Source organism: Magnolia sinica, chromosome 13 (assembly GCF_029962835.1).
Source record: "Magnolia sinica isolate HGM2019 chromosome 13, MsV1, whole genome shotgun sequence".
Lineage (NCBI taxonomy): Eukaryota > Viridiplantae > Streptophyta > Magnoliopsida > Magnoliales > Magnoliaceae > Magnolia > Magnolia sinica.
In genome coordinates this window covers 30,084,893-30,107,499 of record NC_080585.1, presented here as the reverse complement: position 1 = coordinate 30,107,499, position 22,607 = coordinate 30,084,893, and the positions used below count along the sequence as shown (strand labels likewise).

At 41.1% G+C, this 22,607-nt stretch overlaps 2 protein-coding genes across 3 annotated transcripts; both read left to right on the top strand.

The window, feature by feature from the left end:
- Positions 1-722: 722 nt before the first annotated feature.
- On the top strand, positions 723-9,802 carry LOC131223426 (light-harvesting complex-like protein OHP2, chloroplastic). 2 transcript variants are annotated; one of them, XM_058218840.1, is made up of 2 exons: positions 723-1,275; positions 9,432-9,569. In XM_058218840.1, the coding sequence occupies exons 1-2, from the start codon at positions 866-868 to the stop codon at positions 9,526-9,528; spliced, it is 507 nt and encodes a 168-aa protein (XP_058074823.1). In that variant the 5' UTR covers positions 723-865; the 3' UTR covers positions 9,529-9,569. The 2 variants fall into 2 exon arrangements, with proteins under 2 accessions (XP_058074823.1, XP_058074822.1); XM_058218839.1 differs by having other exon boundaries at positions 729-1,275; positions 9,494-9,802.
- A 2,633-nt stretch (positions 9,803-12,435) lies between these two features.
- LOC131223424 (putative pentatricopeptide repeat-containing protein At5g09950) lies at positions 12,436-18,195 on the top strand. Its single transcript, XM_058218838.1, has one exon. It carries the CDS (start codon positions 13,902-13,904, stop codon positions 17,196-17,198), a length of 3,297 nt encoding a protein of 1,098 aa, XP_058074821.1. The 5' UTR covers positions 12,436-13,901; the 3' UTR covers positions 17,199-18,195.
- Positions 18,196-22,607: the final 4,412 nt, after the last annotated feature.

Here is a 22,607-nt window from a genome sequence, read left to right as displayed (position 1 = left end):
TTTTTATTGTGAATATCCATTCATTATTTTTGTCCTGTGGTGTGGCCCACCTAAGATTTATATCCCTATCATTTTTTGTATCAAGCCCTAAAATGAACTCTAAAAATGGATTAACGGAATGGATGAAACACGTACATCATGGTGGGGCCCACAGAGCACTGACCACCAGCCACCGGGCTGGTGTCAGGGGGAGTAGCCAATCCGTTCCCCACAACAACAACGCACAAGGTACATTTTCGATTTTCGGACCCACAAGCCCACCACCACGGGGAGCAGTGTCTACAACTTTAAACCTTGGTAATAATCTATGTAATAATCCAGTGGAATTCTGACTAAACTAGGTCGGGTGCAACTTGGGTGGGTTGGGTCCATTTGAGATGCAACCCGAACTCAACCCAACTAATTTATGCATGAACTGACCCAACTCTACTTAAATACATGTGATTATTTCTAACCCAACTCGAATTGGCTCAACACGAACCCATCCCAAATTCAAATCTGGCTGGCTTTTTCCAACCCGAACCCAACCCCCAGACCTTGACAACGTGACCCAAACCGATCCAAACTCGGTTTGGGTTAATCGGCTTCGGGTCCCAACTCAAGTGGGACACTTCTCTAGATTGGGTCCATGCGACATCCAGACTCAAAAACGGTGGTTAACTATCACCGAAAGTCTACCCAAACCTCCAGAGTCTGTCTAATGTTTGGATTTCTCTCATTGCAAAAAAAGCTTGGCTGCAGCTTATCCACATCTTGCTTATGTTTTCATTTCTCTCCAAAATTCTCTCCAACCAACACATTACCCAAAAAACACAGACAGAGAGAGTCTAAAAAACAGAGAAGAGGAGAGAGAAAAAGAGAGAAAATGTCTGTAGCATATTCAATTCCTTCTATCAAAATCTCTTCTTCTTCTTCTTCTTCTTCTCCGTCTTCTTCCTCTTCTTCATTCAAATTTCGCGCCAAAACTTTAATTATCAGGAGTTCCAAGGCAGAAGGGCCTCTCCGAAGACCTGTAGCTCCTCCTCTTAGAGAACCATCTCCTCCTCTCAAGCCCATCCCTCTTTCTCCTTCTCCATCTCCATCTCCGCCTTCGATGACTCCTCCTCCGAAGCCAGCTGCCATCTCGGAGGTTTCTAGCCCGGCTGTTGTTACTATGGAGTTCCAGAGGAAGATGGCGAAAGAGCTGCAGGACTATTTCAAGCAGAAGAAGCTTGAAGAAGCCGACCAGGGACCCTTCTTTGGATTCATCGGGAAGAATGAGATTTCTAATGGCAGGTAATGAACTGGGATTAATTCATTTATTCTCCTTTATTTTTCTGTTATGCAATTCAATCGAAATTAGATGGTCGTTTGTTGTTTTCCTTTTGCCTTTTTTTGTGCTGAATTCTCTTCTTTGGTTCTTTTGGTTCTTGGGTATTCCAGGATTTTTGTATATTTAATGAAAATAGGATGGGTCTTTGGGTTCTTAAGAATTTGATAAGTCAACAGCCATCAGATGGGTTTTTGGGTTCTCGCAATTTTGATAATTCAGTTGTTGACAGATGGAAATTTTGGGTTCTTAGAGTTCAACAATTTAATGTAATTTAATGATTTCTTTTCTTTTCTTTTCTTTTCTGGTTCTCAAGAACTCAACAATTATGGTGATTAGATTGTTTTTCTTTTCAGCCTTTTAAGCATTGAACCATTCGATAGAGATACAATGTCTTTTTTTGTTCATGAGGATCTGATAATGTCTTTTTTTGTTCATGAGGATCTGATAATTCAATTGTAATCCATGTTGCTTTATGTAGTCCCCAGAATTGACAATTCCATGGTAATCAAATGGGTTTTCCGATTCTTGAATGTGCGTGTGAGGGGGAGAGAGGGTGGAGATACTCGTATGGGCTATTGGAGTTATTTACTTTCAGTGGTGATCAAATGGACTTTTGTGTTCTTAAGCATTCGAAAAATTAGTGGTGGTGGGATGGGCTTCTCATTCATTCAACAAATCAGTGGTGGGCATTTGGGTTTTTGGATTCTTATTCATTCAACAAATCAATGGTGATCATATGGGTTTTTGGATTCTTATTCATTCAATTGATAATTGGTTATCGTATGGACTTTTGGGTTCTTATTCATTGAACATATCAATTGTGATCATATGGGTTTTTGGGTTCTCATTCATTCACCGAAGCAATGGTAATCAAATTGGAGGTGTGAAGTTCACCTGGTCTAATAGCCAATAAAATTTAGCCATGTTAGCTCGATAGGTTTCTCGTTTCATCCTCTTAGGTGGAGAAATTTCCCCGGTGGTCCATAGGGGTCTTCCAAAGCCCACCTCTGACCATCGTCCCGTTCTTCTTGAAGCGGATGAGAGTAATAGGGGCCCTAAACCCTTTTGTTTTGAGCTAGCTTGGCTTGAGATGGAAGGTTTTGCTAACTTGGTGGTGAATTTGTGGAAATCCTTTCAGGTTTAGGGCTTTGCGGGTTTCCAGTTATTCGAATAGCTCAAAGCCTTGAAATTGAAAGCTTGGAGCAAAGAAGTGTATAAGTAGTGGGCTAGCAAATTGGACAGTATCCTCAAGGCTACCCAAGATCTTGACCATAAGGAAGAAAATGGATCTCTGCCTGAAGTCAAGCTCACAAAAAGGAGGGATTTGTGCTCTTCTTACAGTTAGCGATTGAAAGAGGATGAAATTAAGTGGTGTCATCATTCTAGGGCATTGTGGCTCAAAGAGGGGATAGGTACATGAAGTTCTTCCATGGGATCGCAAGCACTCGTGGCTGGTGTAACCGAATCTCTTCTCTAGCAGTCGATGTCGGTGTATTGTCGACAAAGACCAGATCAACTCAACTATTGTCAACTTCTACATTGGGCTTCTGTCCAAGGAAGAGTGGATTCGGCCGTCTTTAGACAACTTGGCTTTTGACAACATCTCCACCTTGGAGGTTGACGCTCTTGAGGCCCCGGTCTTGGAGAAAGAGGTATTTGAAGCTGTTTCGGCTCTCGGGAGAGACAAAGTCTCGAGCCTCAATGGCTTTCCAATGGCCTTCTTCTAGGTTTTTTAGGGCATTCTCAAAGTCGATCTCCTAAGTTTTACCTTTGTGTTTCTCAAATCGGGTCAGTTGTCCCGTGAAATGGGGAATTCATTCATTACCCTAATTTCTAAGAAACAGGGCGCCTCCTGCCTAAAAGACTTTCGCTTCATTAGTCTAATCAATAGTCCCTATAGGATATAGGTAAAAGTTTAGCCCATAGAATCAAGCCTGTCCTGGCTAAGGTAACCTCCCTTTCTCAAAGTGCTTTCATTTTTTTATAGGCAAATCATTGACAATGCACTCATTGCGCATGAATGCGTCGATTTGTGTCACAAGGAGAGTAGAAAGGGGATCGTTTGTAAGTTGGACCTTGAAAAGGCCTTTGAACATGTCAATTGGGGGTTTGTAGACTACTTGTTGAGTAGGTTGGGGTTCGAGGTTAAAATGAAGGTTCTAGATTCAATCTTATTTCTCCTCTTTCCATTTCTCTATCCTCATCAACAATTCTCCTATCGATTTTTCTTTTCTTTTCTTTTCTTCAAAGCTTCAAGGGGCCTTCATCAAGGTGATCCCTTGATGCGGACATCAGTGGTGCACCCTTTAGAGTATACCGGAGGAGGAGGCGTCGTCGATAGAGTACCACAGTGGAGGAGTTGATGTGGATGGATGTTGGGTCCATCGGACCCATTTTCTGACGTGCTACGATTGCAAGAGCAGCGTGACCGCACCCTGACCATAGATCCATGGATCGGATTTCACACCCTACCACACGGGTGTTTTAGTTTTAGACGTTTTTGTTCTTTTTTCTTGTTTTAAGGGCTTTATTGCACTTTCTTTAATTTTTCATCTTTTTTTGTTATTTTTCTTGTTTTCAGGGGCTTGGTGCACTTTTACTTTTTCCATAGTTTATATATACGTTGTGAGAACCCTATTTTCATTATTATTGAATGAATAGAAATTCGTATTTTTCTTTCTCTTTATTCAAAATATTAGGGTTTCAGGATTGGCCCTTGGGTGTTGAGGATTCCGCCCCGATTTCAGGTTTCCTTCTTTCTAAATCTTCAAGGTGCAGGAAAAGGTAAGAATCATCCTCCTTTTCTTTTGACGACAAAATGACTTATAATTTCTTTATCTCGAACCGTTTATTCTTCACCCATTTTGTTCTTCTCTGGATACTCCCTTTCTAGTTTGAATGAAAAAAAGGGATGGTTAGTCAGTAGAATCAGATTCAAACTTGACCGTGAACTGACTTATGCTAGATCTGGGGTATCCTCATATCCCTAGGTCCTCCCTTCTTATTGTTTAAGCGATTTTATGCGAAGGGGCATGATCCAGACAGAATGACCTCATCTTTGTGTTGAAATTTACCTAATCCCTTTGATCGGAAACGGTTAGTTGATTTGTGTATTTATTTGAACATTCTCTAACCTGATTATACATGCATCTAGGATTAGGTCATCACATGTCCCTACATCACCCCCTCCTCCTCCTCTTTTTGGTGGTGTTTGAAGCCCTAAGCAGGATGCTCAACAAAGGGCAATCAGCTAATCTGTTCCAAAGTTTTAGGGTCACTAATTTCGTTAATCCTATCTCACATCTCCAATTCACCAATCACACCCTGATCTTTAGTGACATCGCTCAATCCAGTGTGGACAATCTGCGTAAAATTATCAGATGCTTTGAGGTAGTGTCGGGTCTTAAGGTTAGTCTCTCAAAAAGTAAAATCCTAGGTATTCATATAGAGGATGGGGAAATTGAGTCCTTAGCCAAGGTTTTTGGCTGTCGGATTGGATCCTTCCCTTCCACCTACTTGGGGCTTCCCCTTTGTATAGGCAAGCCTCCTGAGCATCTTTGGGATGTGATCATTGAAAGGTGGGAGAGGAAGTTGTCACCATGAAAAGCCAAGCTTCTCTCGTGGGTGGCAGACTTACAATTATTAAATTGACTCCCTCGAACCTTCCCCATTACTATATGTCCCTCTTCCTATCCTAAATTGGTTATCCTTAAAATTGACAAACTGTGAAGGGACTTTCTTTAGCAAGACGATGCTCGGAAATGGAAATTCCACCTTTTAAACTGGGAAGAGGTTTGTAAACCCCTCAAGGAGGGTGGGGAGGGAATTAAGAGACTTGAAGATGTTAACAATGCCCTCTTGGGTAAATGGTTGTGGAGGTTCAGGGTTAAGGAGGGGAGCATGTGAGATCGGTTATTGCAGGCAAGTATGTGCTCTCTAGCTCCGGAGGGTGGATAAAAAATTCCTCTCTATAGAGCCTCTCTCTATTGGAAAGCAATTGCTAGCACAGCAAGGAAAGTCTTCTCTGAGGTTGGATTTTTATTTTTTTTGGCCAGTAATGGCGAAAGGACTCAGTTTTGGGACAATATTTGGGTAAGGGACTCTTCTCTCCTTTCTGCCTTTACCGCATTGCAAGGTTCTTCATGACCCAAGACATTTTAGTGGCTAGATGCTTCTCGGCTCAAGGCGGTGGGGTCTGGTCTCCCCCTTGTCAGCGCGACCACTTGGATATCGAAATCGAGGAGCCGGTGAGGCTTTTTGCCCTTTTGGAAGGCATTTCTCTAAACTCGGCCAAGGGCAATAGATTAATCTGGTGGATTGGTAAATTGGGAGGGTTCTCTATCCAATCATTTCTCGTGGTTATGGCGGGACTTGTCTCCGATGGGGAGTGTTCTAATACTATCCTTGTTTGGCATGTTGGAGCCCCGCTTAAGGCCACTGCCTTTGCATGGCTCACAGGAAGAAACAGAATCCTCACTACCAACAATTTGCAAAAAAGGGTGTTGTGGGCAATCTAGTTGGAAAGAAACAACAAATGCTTCCACAACAGTAGCACTTATAATGCAGGGGCATTTTCACATCGGGCTCGAGTGGGGTGGCCTGTGGAATGCAGGGCCACACTCGAGGTGGGCGGCCCCGCGTGAGGCGGGCCCCACCCGTGTGAGGCGGTACCCATGTGACATGGGGCGCATGAGGGGAGTTCGGCCGAGGTCCTAACCCATGGGATATGGGGCATGGGCTACGAGATAAAGGGATTGATTCTCCATGCTTTATTTGTTCGAGCTTTTAGAGCAAGTGGTTAATTGTCCTGCATCAAAGTGGTATCAGAGCGCGAGGTCTCGTGTTCGAGACTCCTCACCGGGAGTGATTAATGCAAATGCATTTTCACACCAGGCTCGAGTGGGGTGGCCTGTGAGATGTAGGGGCACACTCGGGGTGGGCGGTCCATGTGAGGCGGGCCCCACCCGTGTGAGGCTGGTGGCTCACGTGAGGCAGTACCCATGTGATGTGTGGCCCAAGAGGGGGGTTCGGCCGAGGTCCTAACCAATGAGATGTGGGGCCTGGGCTACGAGATAAAGGGATTGATTCGCCATGCTCTATTAGTTCAAGCTTATAGAGCAAGTGGTTAATGTCCTGCATCAACTTCCTCTACTTCCATTTTTAGGAAGGTCTTCTCGTTGATCGGGGAGCAGACCCTTGCTCCCCTGGGTGCTGGGAGGCTTTAGGTTTTTTGTACTTTTGCTTCTTTTTTTTTTTCTTTTTTTTTTTTGTTCTGCTTTTTCTATTGTTCTTGCCTTTTTGGCTTCTAATAAATTATCATTTTTCAAACAAAATAAAAGAAGAGGTAATCAGATTGTTTTTAAGGTTCTTAAGAATTCAACAGTTAATTGGCGATCAAATGGGTTGTTTCGTAAAAATCCAAAAATTAATTGGTGATCAGATGGGTTTTTGGGTTTGTAAGATCTCAATGGTTAAATAGTGATCATTTGTTAAGAGACAACTTGATGCAGCCCGCATGGGCCCCTAAAATCTTCTAAAACCTTGATCACCGAATGGCCCAAGATGAAGAGGCTTAATGGCCCAGATTTTCTTGTAATTGTGTAGAGATCATCATCTTTGATCCTGGAGGACCGTGATCTCGGTTCTCAAAGGGACAACCAAAAGTTGTGATTGCGCAGAAGATAAGCCACGCGGAAGATAGGTCCCGTCAATGGGCCATAGATGCTAGTAATTAGTAATTACTATTAGTGTTTTAAATATCGACGATATTGGCCGATATATCCCATGATATATCTTGTATCTCACCTGTGTGATACGAAACACAGAAGTAGTGGGATATATCCCACATGTTTGATTCGGTGAGCATTTTATATTTCCAGTCATTTTTTTTTTCTATAAATTATGTTAAATCAGTGTGAAATTGTTACAAATCAATGATTTTTCATGTTTTGCATGAAAAATCATGGATTAGGAGCTTCAATTTCAAGATTTGGAGGAAAATGACCGAGTTGTGGAAAATTGAAAAAAATAAAAAAAATTCCAATTTCTCGCAAATCGGTTGCAATCTTTATGTCCAAACATAAAATCAAACATGTATGTAACCTTATCTAGTGATTCTTCTTTTGCTTTTGAATGTATTGCTTATGTTTCCACACGTCTTCTTACATTTATAAATTATATGAGTAAACTTTGAATATACTTGTATCAATTTAGTTAGATAGCGCATAGATTAGGACCCCATACAAAGAAAACCTATTATGCGCACTTGTTTTTTTGTAATGTTTTGATTTGTAAGTGTGTATTGATGTCTTTTTTAACAATCACTGAAATTTCATTGAAAAATTCCACAATTTCCAATGTTTCCCCATGTTTCCAACAACAGCAATACATTACGTGATACAACCGATATATCCCATGCAATAACCGATACATATCTGTATCCCAAGGGTGCAATACGTAACACGATACCGATATTTCGAACACTGGTTACTATTAGTTATTATTGTATTTGGATTATAAGCAAGGATTGATTAATTTCTTTAAATTCCAACAAGGATTTTTAAGCTATGCTCGGAAAGCAAGTTACCTAGCTCTATATATACACATAATCTATTGGGCTTAGAAGATGGTGAATTGTTTTTTTTTTTCCTACCATCTTTGAATACCATGAAGCTTTCAAACATGTTCTTGTTCACAAAGATGTTATCAAGCTGAAGGTTTGGATATGGATAAAGGCTCCTTTAAAAAAGATGAAAAACCAGAAGAAATTGTGTGACCATCAATGACACTGATCATGAGACCACCAATGTTGATGTACCCGTGTTCTTTATGAACTGCTCGCATTTCTATGATTCCATTTGTTTCAAGTGGTACAATGAGGTTGTGCCAACAAGATCTCCTATGATTGTTGTGTTCCATCCATGACCATGCGCGAGTGAAGAATTGGTGATCATCATGGAGGGTCAAGCCATGCAACAAAAATCCAATGCATTGCAGCTGTCCACCATGATGTTTGTCATGAAGCATTCTTTGTTGTGAGACTTCTTGGAGTTAAACTCAGGGAGTTTTTTTTCAACCTGGGGTGTTTGATGCAGGGCACATCAAAGCCAAAAATTTATTCACCCTTGATCATCACATGGCCTGCAATTATGGTCCCTCAAAGCCCGGATTTACACGGGAATGTGAACAAATCATTATCTACGATCCTGATGGATCAAGTGCACCATCAGCCGCAGGTCCCGGAGGCCCCAAATCAAAGCAGTGCATTCTCAGGTGTTCGGTCTATCATAACATTATTGATGTGAGCCACATGCACGTGGGCCTCACGTACACAGCTGCTGGAGGCCCGACCTATCAACCGCAAGTGGGCCCACACAACCCACAATATTGGTGTTCACTCACCCTTTTTTTTACCCTTAAAACTAGTTCCAATTCCTCTCCTATAGAATAGGCCGTCTGCCTACTTTCACACCTATGAAATTGGTACTTGGATCTCCCCTCTTTCTTCCTACAAATCAGGTGGCAACTTGCTCCTCCCTGCCAATTAGCGTTTCAAATGCCCCATTGATTCGGGTGTGAATCCAATTCCACTCCAGGACATCACAACGCCATCCCAAAGATTTGATCAATACCAGCACCAATATGTCCAGATTGGCCAGCTTCTAGTGGGCTCCACATATCCCTGCCATGCTTCGAATGGGCTCCATGTGTGAAGACTCCTTGGGTTACAAGAGTTTCCATGTCGGATTTATTTGTTAGCTATTAATTAGAAATAGGCTTAGATTAGGTTTTTGATAGCTTCAATGGCAAGCGAATTAATCTCTAAGCGTGGATCGTTGCCACCCACAGACCATTCGCTGAGTGCATTATCGATTAATTTGAAGTGGGCTTGCATCACATCCAAATGGTGACTAGTGTGGCTTTTGTTTTATGCTATCCTTTTCTTTTTCACAGGTCATTGAGGACTCTACAACTGCAATTAACATGGAATTTTTGAGAATTTATTCTTTTATTTTTCCTTTATTATTTTGGGTTTGCAATGACTCAATAAGACGAGTCCTTATATTATGTTGTGGGGGGTTCTTGAACGTGCTATTCGAGTTAATTGTCAATATGTTAGCTTGTTTTGCGGTGGATTTAGGCAGAGATGCGTGTTTCTGGATGTGTGTTGTTGGTGTGCAGATGGGCAATGTTTGGTTTCGCTGTCGGGCTGCTAACGGAGTATGCCACAGGTTCAGATTTTGTCGAACAGTTAAAGATCCTTCTCTCCAATTTTGGAATTGCAGACCTGGATTGATTCACTCTCCATCGTCGCCATCTGTTTTTTAATGTAATTGTCAAAGAATTCAAATGTCAATGTTTCTTTGAGCTATTTACTGTATCTTCTGCTAAATCTTTGATCATTGAATACTGTATCTTCCCTGTTCGTTGAACTGTAAGAATGCGAAAATTCCTTCTTTTCCATTTCAAACATTGGATGAAGTGTTTTAATTGGCTTTTCTATGTAGCATGTAGCTTATGCTATGTAGGGTCGCTTAGTCTTAATGCTAGGTAGCTCATGAAAACAGCTTAAGTCATGTGTAGCATATGCTACATGCTAATTTTGCATGCATTACACGCTTCACAGCCTATGATACACACTACATAGCTTACACTGTAAGTTATTTTTTACTAAAACATTAAAATTAATTAATGTTTTCAACGATTTGTTACATTTTTTCATTTTTTAATAAAAATTAATTAATCTTTTCAATGATTTTAGTAAAATACATATTAAATCAGTTAGGTTACTCTTTCATTATCTTTATAAATCTTGGCATAGTTTTTCCATTATTTTATATTGAACATGGTCGCACCAAATGCCATTAAATTTCATTATTAAATAAATTAATTTGGTGCACAAATATCATGAAATTTCATGATATTTGGCACAAGTAAACAAAATCTTAACTAAAAATCTAAAAGTAATGTGTAGCTTATATTAAACTATGTAGCTTAAGCCTCACGCTTTAGAGGAGTGAACGCTATGCTACACGCTATTCGCTATTTTAAACACTGGTCAGATGCTTTAGCTGGATGTTACTTTGCTTTTCTTTCATTCGCTTTATCTTGTTCTTGAAAATTTTTGTTCCTATTAAAACTAGTCTCTTACGTAGTGGACCTGATGAGAATCAAATCTACGGCTGTGATATTGCCATCAATTTGGCAAAGTTCTCTCTCAAATCTACCACTGTGATACAGCCATCAATTTGGTGGACTCTCCTGTTGAACTTGGATAATTTTTGCATGCCGCCTTTCATCAAGACGTCTTTCAAACTCTTCTTTGCCGATTTTTTTTTAATTATTAAATCTTGGTAGAATTTTAAATCTGCAATTCAGTTTTATTTCAGATGTGTTTGGATGCATTATTGAATCAAATTGCAATAATTTAGTTCAGTAATGAGGAACGTGTTAAACTGTTAGGCCTGAGCTGCAATGCATTACTTTCAAGTTGGACATGAAAGGCATGCAACTGCAATTTGAGAACTACATTGCAAATACTAGAAAACACTTCGATACAATTCGGTAATTTGCTCTTCACAGAACTGAATTTTTTCCAGTTGAATTCAATTTTGCATCTGATCACAGCCTTGTAAATCACAGTTTTGGTCATTACTCTCTTCCATAGATTGATCCTAACTGGCTGATCAGTGGACATCTAATGCACATTGTAAATGGCATAGTTCTGACTTGAAAACTTCCCATCAGAACATCCTATACTAACACATTGGAACTTAGTGACTTTTATGTAATGTGGCACTTGGATGCAAATAAAAGCTTCTTCCCATAATTTGTGGGACACCTTGAATTTCTTCCGATCACATCGTTGCACGGCCCGCTGGAGTGTGCCACTTCCCATCCTTATCCACGGCTGTCATCATGATGTGGGGCGCCACCATTTTCAAAATAGGACGACTCATCCACTGCACCACTCAACTATTGTATCAGGTAAGGCCACAGCATAGTTTGCTTTCTCAAAATGGACAGTTCACAAATCTTTTCAAATTGTAATTTTGTGTTTGGCTTGTGGCCATTTTGGTATCTCTGATAGTAGAATTTTCAAAAATCACAAAATCATTTTTCTGTGTATTATACTGGAGAGAAAAGAGTTCTCTAGGCCTTATTTCGTGGTTTTTTTTTTTTTGGAAATTCTTCTGCCAGTTGAGATCTGAAATCAGATGCAGCTATGCTATGGATGCAGCCTTTTCTAATTCCTGCAATTTATCAGATGTGTGAAATATCTGCCTCGGGAAAAATGTGTGCCTGCAGGCCATGATGATCACCTGGCATGTAAATCAGGCAGCTCCACTTATATTGGGTGGGCCGCACCCGGACACTCAGTCATTCCATCGGCTGTCCATGGATTTTTTACTCTGTGGCGCACCCATTAAGCAGATTAGCCTGATTTTTTTTACCGAGTGATCATCATAGTATGTCTCACCTTTGCATGGATCGGATATGCTGTAGGTGATATGTTGGCAGGAAAGAAGCGGCTGTAGGTGGGAAGAATTGGCTGTACTGTTGCAGCTTCTCTTCCATCTAAGCAGCAACTCAATTATCCTACTGATTAGATCATAAACCACGACATCCAAGCTTATCAAGACATAATCATCATTAACTGCATCCCCAACGTTCATAGTAAATTCTTCAAAAAATGAATGGAAAGAGATACTCATTTGGTTGATTTTGCACAGAGCTGGGCATCGAGTCGAGTCGGACCAAGTTAGGGTTGACCTTGGTTGACCTCACTCGATCCGCTTTTGAAATAGACCTGATCCAAATTTGACCCAACTTGGTATTGAGTTCAGCATGCCTGATCCGATCCGAATCCGGGTCTGGCCTGGACTAATCCGGACTGAGTCTGGCCCAGTCATAGTGTTGGGTCAAGTCAGCACCGAGTTGGGTCAGGTGTAGCGGGTGTCCATGGGCTGAATCACAACTCAAAACCTAGGTGCACCTGCCAGAATTGCAGTCTCTCCATCAGCTACACGGCATCTCGTATCTCTTTCACACACACACACATATATATATATGATTTTGGATGGGCTAACCCACTCGGTTCGGGTCAAGTTGGGTCTGAACGAGTGGTCCCATGCCCCGTTCTAATTTTGCAAAAGGAATTTCCACCTGAGTTTGTTCAAGCCCAATTTGTTTCATAAGAGAAATCTTCATGAAAATAAATCATTGTTATTCATTGTTTGGATCTAAGAAATGATGAAAAATCTTCAATATCATAATTACTTATTCCGTGAAATCATTGGTCTCCACTGATTGCCTTGCAAGAAATAATGAGCAATCCATTCTAAGCATTGGTCGAGAGCATTTGTTGACAGAAAAATTATAATTACTTTTTTCTACAAAATCACTGGTTTTTACTGTTTGGATTGCAAGAGATAGTGATGAATCCTTACAACGCATGGTTTCCAAACATGGCCAAATCATGCAAAAACAAATGCTTGTTCAGGAAAAAAAAATGTTTTAACCACCTTCTACATTATGGCCCACCAGTGATACGGCCTCAATTCTAGGGTTGAAGATTTAAGCATCGTTTTCAAGCAGATGGGACTAGTTCAATATTAGCACGTGTGCTAAATGTGGATGGCAGAGCTTCCCCACACGTGTGAAATTAACAGACCTCTTACCGACAGAATTTCCGGGAAAAAAGGACGTGGATTGCGTACTGTGTAAAAATCTGTGGGGCCCACCTTGATGTATGTGTCATTACCCGTGCCGTCTATCCGTTTTTCTATCTCATTTTAGGGCATGATCCCAAAATTGAAGCATATCCAAAGCTCAAGTAGACCACACCTCCGGAAACAGTCGGGATAATGACGTCCACCGTTGGAACTTTCCTAAGGACTACGGTGATGTTTATTTGTCATCTAACCTGTTCGTAAGGTCACATAGGAAAGCAAAAATATCAGCTTGATCCAAAACTTCTGTGGACCCAAGAAGTTTTCAACGGTAGGCATTCAATTACCACTGTTTCATGTCGTGTGGTCCACTTGAGCTTTCTATATGCTTCAATTCCGGGCTCATGCATTAAAATAAGCTGGAAAAACGGATGGACGGCGTGGATAATTCACGTACGTCACGGTGGGCCCCAAAGAGTTTACTCAGTACGCTTTAGGCAATCCGCGTCCCAAAAAAAAAAAAAAAGGACGTTTTGGGCCTTTTTTATTCAATTGTCAATCAGACCTCGATGGGCCATGTGCCCTATAAATCCACCAATCTGATAATCCTAACCATTCTTCAGAGGACTTTTGGGGAAATAAAATAAACGAACAAAACTTCCCTTATCCGTCCATTTCTTTCCCTTTAAAACGTCTTCAAATCCAAGGATTAGAATTGTAAAATCAATCTGAATTTTGGCAAACGGCCCATCCAAGGTATTGCCCGACTGATGATCGGTTCAGATCTCGTATAAACTTGCCACGTGTACCAAATACCTGCTACTAATCCGCTAACCGCACGATACTGCAAGAAAAAAAACAAAAAAACAAGGTTTTCTTCTTGCAAGAGATGAAAATAACGTCCCTCTTCCACACTAATGAAACGCCTTTTCGCGCCATCTGATTTTAAATTCCAACTTTCCCATTTCACCCTTCGTTTCAGCACCATTTCCTCTCCTCCACCAACTCCTCCTCAAAATCCCCCTCTCCCACAACTCTACAGAGAAAATCTACACACACATTTTGATATTTCACCCACTTTTAAATCGATTCCCTTAGAAAAACCAATCAATTTCTATAAAAGATCTCACCCACATTTCGAATCTCCACCACCCTCAGCAATTCCAGTTCAAAAACCCCTCAACGATCGTTCTGATTGTTCTCCTTCCATTTCTAAAACTTATGATGATCTCGTCCGTCGGTTCGTTGGTTCGCGCGACCCCAACGATGCGGACCGCCTCCATCTGCAAATTGTCAAGAATGGATTCGTTGAGAATCTCTTCTTATCGAATACCCTCATTAATGTTTATAGTAAAATAGGTGATTTGCTTTCCGCGCATCAGCTGTTTGATGAAATGTCGGAAAGAAATGCTGTTTCTTGGACTTGCTTGATTTCTGGGTATGCACAGCATGGCCTGCCAGATGAGGCTTGTGATCTTTTCTGCTTGATGCTTCGTGCGGGAGTTTCACCCACGCAGTTTTCATTCGGTAGTGTGCTCCGGGCTTGCCAGGGCTCTGGCCCTACATGCTTGAAATTTGGCTTGCAAATCCATGGTGCAATTTCAAAAACTCGGTTTGCATTAGACGTTGTAGTATGCAATGCACTAATATCAATGTATGGCAGTTGCTGCATAGGCTCCACAGAATTTGCCCGTCAAGTATTTCAGGGGATGTCGATTAGAAATTCGATAAGTTGGAATTCGATAATTTCTGTTTACTCTCAGAAGGGAGATGTTTTCTCTGCTTTTGGGTTATATTTGAAAATGCAAAGGGAGGGTTTGGTGTATGGTTTAAAACCTAACGAGTATACTTTTGGCAGTCTGATAACTGCAACTTACTCTTGTTGTCCTTTTACCGGTGTTTCTGGCTCTTTTCTTCTCGAGCAGATGCTATCACAAGTCATGAAATCCGGTTTCTTGAGTGATTTGTATGTCGGTAGTGCTTTGGTTAGTGCATTTGCGAGATTTGGATTGCTTGATATTGCCAAGGGGATTTTGGGGCAGATGAGTGAGAGGAATGCAGTTTCTGCAAACGGATTGATGGTGGGGTTGGTAAAGCAGAAATGTGGGGAAGAAGCACTTGAGATTTTCAGAGAAACGAGAAATTTAATAGGGATGACATGCGATTCTTATGTGATTCTACTTAGTGCTTGTGCCGAATTTTTAGTACCAGAAGAGGGGAAGAGAAAGGGTAGGGAGGTTCATGGATTTTTAATTAGAACTGGCATGAATGATGAGAAGGTCGCAATCGGAAATGGGCTGGTCAACATGTATGCAAAGTGTGGGGCTGTCGCTGATTCTTGCACTGTTTTCAATCACATTCGTGTTAAAGATTTGGTCTCTTGGAACTCCATGATTGCTGGTCTTGACCAGAACGGGCGTTTCAAAGAGGCATTGGCTACTTTTCATGGATTTCAGAGGAGTGGATTGATGCCATCGAATTTTGCATTGATCAGTACATTGAGTTCATGTGCGAGCTTGGGCTGTATCAGACTCGGAACACAAGTACATTGCGAGGGGATCAAATTGGGTCTTGATTCAGACATTTCAGTCTTGAATTCGCTTATTGCATTTTATGCAGAATCTGGGTATATAACTGATTGCTGGAAAGTTTTCATTTCGATGCGGGAGTATGATCAAATTTCTTGGAATTCTATGATTGGGGCTTTAGCTGATTCAGAGGCATCTATCTATGAGGTGGTAGAGATCTTCTTGGATATGATGAGGGCTGGGTGGAGTCCAAATAGAGTAACATTCATAAACATTCTTGCAGCAGTGTCATCACTATCGTTTCTTGAGTTGGCCCGGCAGCTTCATGCTCTTGTTCTGAAGTACTGTCTTGCAGAGGACAATGCTGTTGAGAATGCACTTGTTTCCTGCTATGCAAGTACAGGAGAGATGGATGACTGTGAGCGTCTCTTTATTAAGATGTCTGAGAGGAGGGATGAAGTATCATGGAATACGATGATTGCTGGGTATATACATAATGGACTTTTGCCGAAGGCCATGGATTTTCTCTGGTTAATGATGCAGAATGGACAGAGAATGGATCACTTCACCTTTGCTACAGTTCTTAGTGCATGTGCCTCTGTTGCAGCATTGGGGCGTGGGATGGAAATACACGCTCATGGCATAAGAGCTTGTTTGGAATCTGATGTTGTGGTGGAGAGCTCACTTGTTGACATGTACTCCAAATGTGGGAGGGTAGACTATGCCTCTAGGGTTTTTGGGTTGATGTCTGTGAGAAATGAATTTTCTTGGAACTCCATGATATCAGGCTATGCTCGACATGGGCATGGTAAGAAGGCACTTGAGCTGTTTACAGAGATGCAGTGTGAGGATCTGCAGCCAGATCATGTCACTTTTGTCGGGGTCTTGTCAGCTTGTAGCCATGTTGGGTTGGTCGACCGAGGTCTTGAGTATTTTGAATCTATGAGCAAGACTTATGGATTAATTCCTAGGATGGAGCATTATTCATGTATGGTGGATCTTCTTGCCAGGGCGGGTGAGCTTGATAAGGTAGAGGAGTTCATCAGAAGAATGCCAATGAAGCCTAATGCTCTTGTTTGGAGGACAGTACTGAGTGCTTGTTGTAGATCAAATGGTGGTAAAATGGATTTGGGAAAGCTAGCTGGAGAGATGCTTTTGCAATTGGAGCCTCAAAACCCTGTAAATTACGTGCTTGTTTCCAACATGTATGCCTCTGGAGGGAGATGGGAGGACGTGGCGAAAGCTCGGGCAGCAATGAGGGAAGTGTCTGTGAAGAAGGAAGCCGGGTGCAGTTGGGTCACCATGAAGGATGGTGTTCATATCTTTGTGGCTGGCGACAAATCACATCCAGACACAGATGAGATCTATGCGAAGCTCCGGATCCTGAATCAGAAGATGAGGGATGCCGGTTATGTTCCTCAGACAAAATTCGCATTATATGATCTTGAAGTGGAGAACAAAGAAGAGCTCCTAAGTGTTCACAGCGAGAAGCTTGCAGTTGCATTTGTTCTCATCCGAATGTCAGGATTGCCGATCCGGATAATGAAGAATCTTCGGGTTTGTGGGGATTGTCATTCTGCTTTCCGGTATATATCTAAGATCACATCACGACAAATCATCTTGCGGGATTCAAACAGATTCCATCATTTCAGTGATGGGAAGTGCTCTTGTGGAGATTACTGGTAACTGACTGAAGCTTTAGCACGACTGTTTAAAGGCACTCGTAAAGGACAATGGACGTTTGAGGATGGCTTGAGGTGATTCCATGCAATGATTCATCAGGTTCACTTAAATTTTTGTGGGACCATAAAAGCACAAATTCGACTGGAATTAACAAAGGAATTATTATGTCCACTGGTTTTTTTCGTGGACCGTTGTGGCTGATGAAGCCCTTAACCTTGATCATCTCCGGCATCAAGACCGCAGGCTCCCTAGCATTTGCCTTTTGTGCAAAAAGGAAGATGAAACTCTCCATCATCTCCTCATTCTTTGTAGTCAAAGCTGAGAAGATCTGGGGCTGCTTCTCTTTGCTGATTCATCGCTGCTTAATTCTCTTCAGGGTGAAGCCGATCAAAGCTAGAGGAAGAATTTTATGGTGGATCCTCCACTCCATGTCCTTTGTTGGGAGATCTGGATGGAAATAAACATATTTTTTGAAGCATTTAAGTTGCCTTGTCGCAAGGTCGGGAAGAGAATCAATACTAGTGCTATCAAGTGGGCCTCTTGGTGATACCAGTTTTTCAGATCTATGTTTCATTGGGTCGCCGATAGTGAGCTGATAAGATCTTGCCCAAGCCTAGATGGAAGCCTTCTCTTAGTGGTGGGTGGAATTTTAACTTTCATGGGTCCACATGGAGTTGGATTGACAAAGGCATCACTCGAATAATCTTCAATGGGTCCTTCCTGAAGAAGCCAAGAGCAGAGGCATTTACTCTTAGAGAAGGTTTGAGAATTATCTTCTATAATGTTTGAGGGTCTTTGATGTTGAGGTGGGCTCTGTAATTTACGCCCTGATAACTATATGGAAAAATGAGAAGATATGGATATTTTGGTCCAATAATCAGACAGGACCTTAACCTTGTAATCGAACCAGTTCATCTAGCAGACGCCATCATACATGGTCCATGTTCCAAAATATCTTCCCTAGATAGTCCTGTTCATTGTCAAATATCAACTTTCTTTCCCTATCTGTTTTCAAACCCACTAATCAAATGGCTAGGATCATCTAGTGGGAGATGGCCCATCTCATGATGAGCGTCCAAATGGGTGGCCTTGTTATTAGAGCTGTACACAAACTGAGTTAGCTCGGTTAACTCACTCGACTCGACTTGGCTCAAAGTCAAGCTGATTTTTTGAGCTCGAAAAAATTTCGAGCCAAGTTCAAGCTAGACCAAACTCGACTAGACTCAACTTGGCTCAGAACTTGACTCGGTTTGAATCGATTCGACTCGGATCGGGTTCACTTAATATAAATATTTTGTATATATTTAAATAAATTATATATATATATATTAAAAACCCTAAAACCTAAACTCGAACTTAGCTCATAGGCTCAAACTCGAACTCAGCTCGAAAGATTGAGCTCAAGCTTGGCTCGAACTCGGCTCTAGCTGCTTGACTCAACTGAGCTGCCCCGTCAGGCTCGAGGACCGAGCTGAGCCGAGTTTGAGCTGGGGTAGCTTGCTGGCTGAGCCGAGCGGAGCTGGGCCAAGCTCGACTCGGTTCGACTCGTGTACAGCTCTACTTGTTATCCAAGGATCTGCCTCATTTCTTGCCACTTGCAAATTGGAACTGAGTCAGCTCAAGTTGTTAGACCAACCCTTGATTAACATTCACTGATTCAAGATGTGAGCCAATCCATGGGAACTGATTTAGGGCAGAAATTCGGTCCAGTCAATTCTCACTTCATCGATGGTCTCATTTTAGTGAGAATGGATGTTTGGTCATTCATGTTTTGGTCCAAACTAATTTGAAATTGACCATGATTACATGGTATATTGACAGTTGACAGTTTGGAATATCAAATACATGATTCTGTGTTCTCAAAGCACTATAGGGAGACTTGGACAGTCCAATCAATTGATCTAAACCGTCCATTAGGTCCAGAGCCCATTTTATGCCTAGCATGCAGAAACCACACTGAACAGGTGATTATTACAGTCTGATCACTAGCTTATACGGTCAAGATCGTTTTTGGAAAAATAGATTCTGAAGGATCACAACTATTAAGATGATCCTGACCATCTCATCCACGTGTTTGAAAACAGATGGTTGTAAGAGAAGTCTAACATATGGATGGATCAGATTGTTCAATTAGTGTGATTTTCGCATTGTGGCCCTTGAATGTGGACTGAACCTAATGGTCATACGGATCAACTGATCACTATCCAAGAGTTCAAATGCAATTAAGACCACTATCGGCAGTGGAACATTTTCCCCCTACAGAAACAATGGATCCACACATGAAAGGCCAGTATTGTACCATTGAGGAAATTTTCTGGGTCATGGCCCAATTTGTTGGCCACAGCCCAATGGTCTGGATCACTAACCCAGGGACCCAGCTGGTCCAGAATGAGGGCCGAGGTATTGTTGACAATGTATAATTAGAGCTGTACACGAGCTGAACCGAGTTGAGCTTGGCCAGCTTGCCTCAACTCGGCCAGCGGGCTACCGCTCGAACTCAGCTTGACTTGGTCCTCTAGCTTGACTGGCTAGCTTGGCTCGGCTTGCTAAGCAGCTCGGGCCAGATCGAACCAAGTTCAAGCCAGGCTTGAACTTGATCTTTTATTTTCTAAATATCTAACATCAACGATTCAATATAAATACGGTTATATATATATATATATATATATATATATATATATATATATATATATATATATATATATATATAGAGTCATGCTCCCCTGCGCACCTACACACGTGCGCACCTTTGCACATGTGCCATGGGTGTCTAATCTGAACGGTCCATGTGATGCGGAATCCCATAAAACCTCATGTGGAAGTTTTCACCCCGATCTAATATTCTGGTGGGCCATAGCAAAGAGAAATGAAAATCAAGGGAGGAAACTGTTTTCATTTTTCATGGCCCACCAAAGTTTCATATCAAGGTAAAACTTGGGCTCAGGGGGTTTCAGGAGGTGCTGATTCACATGAACGGTTCAGATTTTGGATCCACATCACGTATGGTGGGTTCTCAAAAAAGTTCGTACGTACTATGTACGAACTGGTTCGCAGGTGAGCGTTTCCGTGTATATATATATATATATATATATATATATATAATGTAATTTATTTAAATATTTATATTAAGTGAACTCAATCTGGATTAGAATCGATTCAAACGAGTCAAGTTCATGTCAAGTTGAGTTGAGCTTTTCCAAGTCGAGCGAGTTAACCAAGCTAACTCAGTTCGTGTACAACTCTATATATAATACACATGATTAACAAGACCATTGGATAAGTGGGGTCCACCTCAGATTGCATGTGACCCACATAATAACCATGAATAAAATAAAAAAATCCTATCCATCAATTATTTCAATTTCCCACACATTGTGGATCACTAACCATTTCTGTTTTCTACGGTTTGTTTTACTATTGTCAGTTGGAAGGCTAGGATCATAGTATCTATATCTGTATTTTGCACCATATGGTCCACCTTGACTCAAGTAAAAGTGATGGAAAAATACATAATTGTGATCACCATCATCTAAGCCTTATCTTAATTAATTGGAGCCAATTATATAGATCATGTTCTGCCATTCTACTCTATCAAAGCCATGCCTTTTGTTGGACCCTAAGGCATTTGAAATTATATAATTTTAAATATATATATATATATATATATATATATATATATATATATATATAATTTAAAAATTATTTTAATAACAATATATAAACTAATAAACCCTTTGATTCTAATCAACTCCTAAAAAAGAGATTTGGACTTTTTTTTTATCACGCACACTCACACACCTCATGCATGCCCGCACACTCACACCACAATGGGTGCTCGAATCCGTGACCTGTGTTGAAACTCTTGCGAGTCTACCCCTGACCCCATAAGAACTTTACAACACCCATATCCCATCACTTGAACCCAACCCAATGACAGTCCTAAGAGCAGTAGCTACCATATCTATTTATTGAAATTAATTAATTAAGAAAATAGACAGAATTTGATAGAGCTAGAGAAAGTGGGAGAGAGAAAAGGGCGAGAGAGTTCTCATGGAAAGGATGCAGCTACACAAATAGAGAATACGGGCTATACAAATAGAGAGAGGGAATAGCCCTTTAATAGTATGTGAACCTCCCCACTTTTTCTAGTATTGAGGCTTACTTGGCTTTTTTATCTACTTATTTTGGGCTTATATCCTAATATAAGTTGACACAACTTGCGTTAGAAAAAAAATTGGTTACCATTACGTTGTGGTTTTTTTCCCTTCGTTGTGCGGTGATGGGTCTAGTCCCGTGTTGGAAAGGAGCTAGAAAACTAAAGGATTTATATCAAAATCCTCTGCTTATTATTTGTATTGAAAAACAAGAGAATATCATAGGTGCAATCTTAAGCGCATGTGGACTGCAGTCGTGAGTGTAGCATGATGAATAATGCTTTTGTTTTCTCTACATAGGCGATGTCATGCACATGTGGACAAAGAGCTGTCATGCGATAACACAGTAATTAATTAATGAATTGGCATATGACAACATGTTTTTAATACACATATTGGGAAACAAGAATATGCCATAGGTGCAATCTTACGTGCATATGGACCACAGTCGTGAGTGTAGCATGATGAGTAACGCTTTTGTTTTCTCTACACGGGCGATGTTATGCCCATGTGGACAAAGAGCTGTCATGCACTAACACAGTAATTAATTAATGAATTGGCATGTGGCAACATGCATTTAATATGCGTATTAGGAAACAAGAGTATGACATAAGTGCAATCTTACGCGCATGTGGAACGCAGTCGTGAGCGTAGCATGATGAGTAACGCTTTTGTTTTCCCTAAGCGGGTGATGTCACGCACATGTGGACGAAGAGCTGTCATGGACCAACATAATAATTAATTAATGAATTGGCATGTGGCGGCATGTATTTAATACACGTATTGGGAAACAAGTGTATGCCATAGGTGCAATCTTACGTGCATGTGGATCACAGTCGCGAGCATAGCATGATGAGTAACAATTTTGTTTTCTCTACACGGGTGATGTCACGCACATGTGGACAAAGAGCTGTCATGCACTAACACAATAATTAATTAATGAATTGGCATGTGGCAATATGTGTTTAATATGCATATTAGGAAATAAGAGTATACCATATGTGCAATCTTATGTGCATGTGGATCACAATCGTGAGCGTGGCATGATGAGTAACACTTTTGTTTTCTCTACACAGGTGATGTCATGCACATGTGGACAAAGAGCTGTCATACACTAACAGAATAATTAATTAATGAGCTGGCATATGCTAACATGTATTTAATACACCATGATCTTTTATTAAGCAAATCAGTATAAGCAAGCTTGGGCTCGTGTGGCTAAAATTGTGTGTACACGTGATCCAAGCCATTTATCAAA

Bases quoted from the DNA above. Each gene is read 5' to 3' on its own strand.
- LOC131223426 (XM_058218839.1), top strand. From the start codon at position 866: ATGTCTGTAGCATATTCAATTCCTTCTATCAAAATCTCTTCTTCTTCT. The intron at 1,276-9,493 runs GTAATGAACTGG...GTTGGTGTGCAG, and splicing joins AATGAGATTTCTAATGGCAG to ATGGGCAATGTTTGGTTTCG.
- LOC131223424 (XM_058218838.1), top strand. From the start codon at position 13,902: ATGAAACGCCTTTTCGCGCCATCTGATTTTAAATTCCAACTTTCCCAT.